The sequence below is a fragment of the Panulirus ornatus genome, chromosome 18 (genome assembly GCF_036320965.1).
Source record: "Panulirus ornatus isolate Po-2019 chromosome 18, ASM3632096v1, whole genome shotgun sequence".
NCBI lineage: Eukaryota > Metazoa > Arthropoda > Malacostraca > Decapoda > Palinuridae > Panulirus > Panulirus ornatus.
In genome coordinates this window covers 24,611,489-24,619,320 of record NC_092241.1, presented here as the reverse complement: position 1 = coordinate 24,619,320, position 7,832 = coordinate 24,611,489, and the positions used below count along the sequence as shown (strand labels likewise).

At 39.9% G+C, this 7,832-nt stretch overlaps 1 protein-coding gene across 1 annotated transcript in view; it reads left to right on the top strand.

The window, feature by feature from the left end:
* Positions 1-868: 868 nt before the first annotated feature.
* LOC139754888 (uncharacterized) overlaps positions 869-7,832 on the top strand; it is a 21,589-nt gene continuing 14,625 nt past the window's right edge. Inside the window, exon 1 of the mRNA XM_071672713.1 lies at positions 869-1,494. Within this exon, the coding sequence (XP_071528814.1) occupies positions 1,452-1,494 (43 nt within the window). The 5' untranslated portion in view covers positions 869-1,451. The remainder of the gene's footprint in view (positions 1,495-7,832) is intronic.

Genomic DNA, 7,832 nt, shown 5'->3' with positions numbered 1-7,832 from the left:
GTGTAGTGGCTGACAGTATAGGGTTAGTGGGCGACAGTATAATGTTAGTGGTTGACAGTATATTGACAGTGAATGACGGTATAAGGGTAATGGGAAAACTGGAAAACAGTACAAGGGTAGTGGATGATAGTATAGGGGCAGTGGATGACAGTATAAGGGCAATAGATGACAGTACAAAGGTAGTGGGTAATAGTATATGGTCAGTGGTTGACAGTATAAGGAAAGTGAATAAGAACATAAGGGACTGGATTACAGTATAAGGGTAGTGGTTGATTGTATAAGGTAATAGTCATATGAGTATATTGTAGTAGTTGACAGTATAAGGGCAATGAATGACAGTATAAATTTTGTGAATGAGAATATAAGGGTAGCGGATGATAGTATAAGGGTAGTGGATGACAGTATAAGGGTAGCGGATGATAGTATAAGGGCAGTGGATGACAGTATAAGGGTAGTGGATGAGAGTTTAAAGACAGTGGATAAGGACAATGGGGCGTCATGAATAAGGGTATGAAAACAGCATGAGGGTTAGAGGTGTAATTTGCCCTCCCGTACCCCCCCCCCCCACCCCCCACCGCCAACACACATCCCCATCCTCCACTCCATACCAGACACAGATCCCCCTCCCCCCTCCCCCCTCCCCCCCAGCAAACAGCATACCCCAAGGCCAGTGTGGTCGTGGACGATACCAGGATACGTGTCAACATGAAGGCAATAATAACAACAGGACACCAACGCCGGTCAAACGTTGCCTTGATCCGGGCCATGTGTAACCCAACCGAGGCAGACCACATTACTGATTGATGGGCGGCTCCGGCCCGTCACCTGAGATGGGCGGGCACGGGCCACTCACGGACGACACCCGGTGTGGAGTGTGTTGTACCCACACGGGGTGGGTTGGTCCTGGCGCTGGCACGGGTGTTGCTGGGGAGACCAGTCAACCTGGTGGTGTTGGAGAAGAAGTGTTGCCCTCACTGGTCACCCCCAGTCTGTCCCCTCCTGCCCTCCACAGACCTCCTCCCTCAGGCGGGTATGACCAGGCAGACACAGGTGGTGACCCAGTGTCGAGAACGAATGTGAAAATAGAGGCAAGCAGTGTTGTGGCGTGCCAGCACTGAACAGGTGGAGAGTCAGGTGGTAGTTCCGGCGCTGACCAGTGCCTTCAAAGGCGTGAGGTCAGCCTAGGTGACCGTATCGTGACCTCAGATCATACCCAGTAGTGCCCTGAGCACGCTGGCAGCACTGGTAGGCACGTGGATGAAATTACAGGACCAGACAGGTCGACGGTGATGACGACCAGGTTAATGTTTGTTGTAATCTCGCACGTCGGTTGAACTTGAAGCACAAATAGAAAACACGAGAAGGTATCTTTGATCAGTGGATTGTAGCGAGGCGAGGGACACATCTTGAAGCAGCAGTTGTGCGCACGGGATTACGTCTTGCTGTCAACGATGGAAGGACGGGCCAAAAGGAGCTGTAAGTCAGGCATGAAAGGTAAGGGAACCAGCATGTTTACCTGCGGCAACTCGACACGAGACCATCTCGTTCATCACATTTTCCTTCATTCACACTTGTATCTATTCATAGAAAACGATACATTTACGAGTGTTGAACTCACTCTTGTACTGTACAAACAGGTGACCACACACACACACACACACTGGTTAGCGATCATATCCACTAGTCTTATAGGCCCAGATTCCATGGTAGAATTATATTGAGAAGATTAGAGAGCGTAATGAAGAAGACCAGTAACTATCATGCTGTCGTATTCAATCCTGTGTGCATATATATATATATATATATATATATATAGCAAACCTCTAACAGCCAGGATCGAACCCGGGATCCCTGCGTGGCAGGCGGGAGCGCCACTGCCAGGCTATGTTCGCCTCTAATAGGGAAATGACAATTGGAATACTATGTACTCGAATACCCTTTATCTCATGTTGATAAGCAACGGGGTCTACACCGGCCATTTTCCATCAGGCCCACACAGTCAGCAGATAGCATTTTACCGAACCTGATTACAACGCGGAGGTATATGAATCAGTTCTAGCAGTAACGCTCCCGCCTGCCACGAAGGGGTCCCGGGTTCGATCCTGGCTGTTGGAGGTTTGTACGTTCTATGAAGGTGCGCGTTCATATACGCTTTGTTCGTATTCATATACCTCTGCGTTGTAGAGTTAGTTTCGGTAAAATGTCTGTTGTTTGTTAGGGTGTGGGGCATCTGCGAGTAAAGATTGCCGAAGTGTGAGGCAGGGACAGGAGTTTTTATTTCTACTTGGGGTCAGTGGCTAGTTATAGGTTGGTTTGGATGGGATGGTCTAGTGTTGTTGCAAAGAACTGAGATCTGAACATATTGATGTGAAACTGTACGTATTGGAAGGATCAATGTGTAGATCCTAAGTGCTTGTGGTTGCTAGCGTTATTCTTCGTGATTGTTTTAAGTGCTTTATTTCATGAGGTTTCCAGCCTTATAGGTATTGCTTTGAGAGGGTGGACGTAGGTGAGGCGTAGTTTAGCGTGGAGGGGATGACGTGTTTTTGAGTTTGCTAAGGACTTCATATTCTTGTCCAAATCTAGTGCTACTTAGAGTTCTTAGAGCATTTTGTTTGTGTGTTGCTTTCGTAATTAATGTTTCTGGTGTGGGGAGTGAATGTCATGTTCGTTCTGTATGTGATGCCTAGAACAACTAGTATTTCGTTCAGTGGGAGTAAGTTTCCATCATCCAAGGTGACTGGAGAGTGTGGGCTGGAAACGTGTATGTCTAGGATTTAAAGAGGGATTAAATCTTCTGTGGAGATGCAGACATTCTGTTCTGGATGAGCCGTGGTGTCAGGGTGTTGTGTTGTCATGTGATTGTGAGGTGGTTTGCATATGAGATATACCTCAAGCTGAGGTTTCCCTGAGATACTGGTACGTCATGGAGGAGGAGACTGAGGAGAGTTGGGAAAGGACTGCTCCTTGGGGAACTCCATTGTAGAGTTGAAGTTTTGTGAGTGACTTTGGCGGAGCGAACAGCTATAAACTTGGCCAACCACTTTTTACCAATGTTGTGGAGGGTGGTGTCAAGTATGATGCGTGTGCGGATGTGTCGGGGGATAGTGTCAAAAGTTCTGTTGTTGCCTGTGGCCACTGGGCTGTGGTTGGCTAATGCCATCAAGGATATTTTGTGTGAGGTCAATGTGTAGGTAAAAGTGTGATATCATGCTTGATTATCAGTTTTTGACAGAATTTGGGCACTGAAGATAGGAGTGATATAAGGCGGTAGCAGAAGCGGGTGTCGGAAGGTTTGGAGGGTTTTAGGATTGGATTTATGTCGGCAAGTTTCCAGATGTTAGGGATTCTGTTGTGTACCAGGAGTAGCTGAAGATATCTGTCCGAACTGCAACTGGGCCAAGGTGTTTATGTGAAACTATGATATGTAGTCGGAGCCAGCTGTAGAAGATTCCTTTTAGGTTTTAGTTGCATTGCTTATGATAGGACTGAAACATCTGTGTAGTGATCCAATAGTGTTGTCTGTAAAGAAGTGTTTAACCGTATATGCCATGGCACAAGTGAACCTAGATGGATTTAAATAACACCCAATCACATGCCAATGTTTGGTTTACATAATTTGTACAAAACCAGGAAGCACCGAAGAATCTAATCACTTATAATCTTCACCTTCATCACTTAGCCAAAACCAGTGCTCTTGAACATATATAGAAACTCCAGGCTAAGAGGGCAGGCATGCTGCCATTGTGGTCCAGCCCAATGGTAATAGAGAAAAATGTTAGAATAAGTAACTGGGCATCAACTCTACAAGCTAAATTGTTCGTCATGATTATCGCTCTTAAGCTGGTAGAAATTACGGCCACAAACAGTTTAATCATTCTAATTCTTTATCTTTACTTGCCTTTAACACCCAGAAATCAGAATGTAACATGCTGGTCTCTGAAGCCAGAGACAAATATTCACACATTATTGCTCAGGGGATTCAAGTCAATTTGCTAAGGATTCCCTCTCATATAAGCCTCCGTAAGTATGACAAAGCTGATGCTTTAGCCAAAGTTGCACTTAGTAAAGGTGATGTTGAAAACAACATTGACTTATCAGTCAGAAGCCTCAAAACTGTAATTGAAAAAAAAACAAAACTAAAAGACCTCTTTGAAGCACGAAGAATTCAGATAAACACAAGTAGAAGCTTATTCCATTACAGTGAAATGTGTAAAGCAAAACATGTATCAGCAGATTACATGGTGTCGTAACTGCTAGCTAAGGCTAGGCTATTGGTCCTATTGGCGCTTTAGCCTAACTGGAGATGTTCATCAAGTGAATTGTAAAGTTTGTGGTCTAAGTTTTGGACACAAATCATAACACTATGTCTTAGAATGTAACAAAAGAGCCTTTTAGGGATAGATCTACGCAAACCCTGCAAGAAATGTCACAACACCTTATTGTTGATAACTAGATAACTGAAATTTTAAGTTTGTACCCACTTTCTGTATCTTGTCGGTAAATGTTACCATATGAAAGTATGTAATGTATGTAATGAAATACCTGCAATAAAGTGTATTACTGACAGAAAACAGAGAGAATGTATCATCGGACTGGGGCAATGTGGCCAGTAGTGTTCCTCAGGGGTCAGTCATGAGACAGCTCTTGTTCGTTATATATATTAACGATCTGGATATGGGAATAATCAACGACTTCAGTAAATTTGCCGATGATACAAAAATAGGGTCCGTGATTGACTCAGATGAAAATTCAGTGACTTTACAGAGGGATTAATAGATTTATCAGAATGGGCGGGTACATGGAAAATGGAATTCAACATAAATAAATGCACAACACTTAGTGTGGGTAAATACAAGATCACTGATTACAAACTGGACAATATTATTATTGGTAAAAAATAAATACACAACACTTTGTGTGGGTAATTACAAGAACACTGATTACAAACTGGACAATATTATTATTGTTATTATCATTATTATTATTATTATTGTTATCATTATTATTATTATCATCATTATTATTATTAATATTATTATTATTATGATATGATTATCATTATCATTATTATTATGATTATTATTATTATTACTATTATTATTATTATTATTGTCATTACTATTATTACTATTATTATTATCATCATCATTATGATATGATTATCATTATCATTATTATTATTGTCATTACTATTATTACTATTATTATTATTATTAGTATTATTATTATTATCATTATGATATGATTATCATTATCATTATTATTATTATCATCATTATTATTATTAATATTATTATTATTATCATCATTATTATTATTATTGTTGTTGTTGTTATTATTATTATTATTGTTATTATCATTATTATTATTATATATATTATATATATTATTATTATTATGATATGATTATCATTATCATTATTATTATTATTATATCATTATTATTATTATTGTTGTTGTTGTTATTATTATTATTATGATTATTATTATTATTATTATGATATGATTATCATTATCATTATCATTATTATTATTATGATATGATTATCATTATCATTATCATTATTATTATGATTATTATTATTATTATTGTTGTTGTTGTTATTATTATTATTATGATATGATTATCATTATCATTATCATTATTATCATTATTATCATTATTATTATTATCATCATTATTATTATTATTGTTATCATTATTATTATTATTATATATATTATATATATTATATATATTATATATATATATATTATATATATATTATTATTATTATTACTATTGCTATTACTATTTTTTGTTTTATCATTATTATCATTATTATTATTATTATTATTATTATTATTTTTTTTTTTTTTTTTTTTTTTTTATACTTTGTCGCTGTCTCCCGCGTTTGCGAGGTAGCGCAAGGAAACAGACGAAAGAAATGGCCCAAACCCCCCCCCCCCCCATACACATGTACATACACACGTCCACACACGCAAATATACATACCTACACAGCTTTCCATGGTTTACCCCAGACGCTTCACATGCCTTGATTCAATCCACTGACAGCACGTCAACCCCTGTATACCACATCGCTCCAATTCACTCTATTCCTTGCCCTCCTTTCACCCTCCTGCATGTTCAGGCCCCGATCACACAAAATCTTTTTCACTCCATCTTTCCACCTCCAATTTGGTCTCCCTCTTCTCCTCGTTCCCTCCACCTCCGACACATATATCCTCTTGGTCAATCTTTCCTCACTCATTCTCTCCATGTGCCCAAACCATTTCAAAACACCCTCTTCTGCTCTCTCAACCACGCTCTTTTTATTTCCACACATCTCTCTTACCCTTACGTTACTTACTCGATCAAACCACCTCACACCACACATTGTCCTCAAACATCTCATTTCCAGCACATCCATCCTCCTGCGCACAACTCTATCCATAGCCCACGCCTCGCAACCATACAACATTGTTGGAACCACTATTCCTTCAAACATACCCATTTTTGCTTTCCGAGATAATGTTCTCGACTTCCACACATTTTTCAAGGCTCCCAAAATTTTCGCCCCCTCCCCCACCCTATGATCCACTTCCGCTTCCATGGTTCCATCCGCTGACAGATCCACTCCCAGATATCTAAAACACTTCACTTCCTCCAGTTTTTCTCCATTCAAACTCACCTCCCAATTGACTTGACCCTCAACCCTACTGTACCTAATAACCTTGCTCTTATTCACATTTACTCTTAACTTTCTTCTTCCACACACTTTACCAAACTCCGTCACCAGCTTCTGCAGTTTCTCACATGAATCAGCCACCAGCGCTGTATCATCAGCGAACAACAACTGACTCACTTCCCAAGCTCTCTCATCCCCAACAGACTTCATACTTGCCCCTCTTTCCAGGACTCTTGCATTTACCTCCCTAACAACCCCATCCATAAACAAATTAAACAACCATGGAGACATCACACACCCCTGCCGCAAACCTACATTATTATTATTATTATTATTATTATCATTATTATTATTATTATTATTATTATTATTATTATTATTATTATTATTATTACTATTATCATTATCATTATTGTTATTATTATTATTATTACTATCATTATCAATATGTTTATCCATTCATTTATCATACTTTGACGCTGTCTCCCACTTTAGCGAGGTAGTGCAAGGAAACAGACGAAAGAATGGCCCAACCCACCCACATAAACATGTATGGACATACACGTCCACACACGCACATATACATACTTATACATTTCAACGCACACAAACATATACATACACAGACATTTACATATATACACATGTAAATATTCATATATGCTGCCTACATCCATTTTCGCCGCCACCCCACCACACATGAAATGACAACCCCCTCCCCCCGCATGCGCGTAAGGTAGCGCTAGAAAAAGACAATAAAGGCCACATTCGTTCACACTCAGTCTCTAGCTGTCATGTAAGAATGCACTGAAACCACAGCTCCCTTTCCACATCCAGGCCCCACAGAACTTTCCATGGTTTACCCCAGACGCTTCACATGACCTGGTTCAACCCATTGATAGCACGTCGACCCCGGTATACCACATCGTTCCAATTCACTCTATTCTTTGCACGCCTTTCACTCTCCTGCATGTTCAGGCCCCGATCACTCAAAATCTTTTTCACTCCATCTTTCCACCTCCAATTTGGTCTCCCACTTCTCGTTCCCTCCACCTCTGACACATATATCCTCTTTGTCAATCTTTCCTCATTCATTCTCTTCATGTGACCAAACCATTTCAAAACACCCTCTTCTGCTCTCTCAACCACACTTTTTATT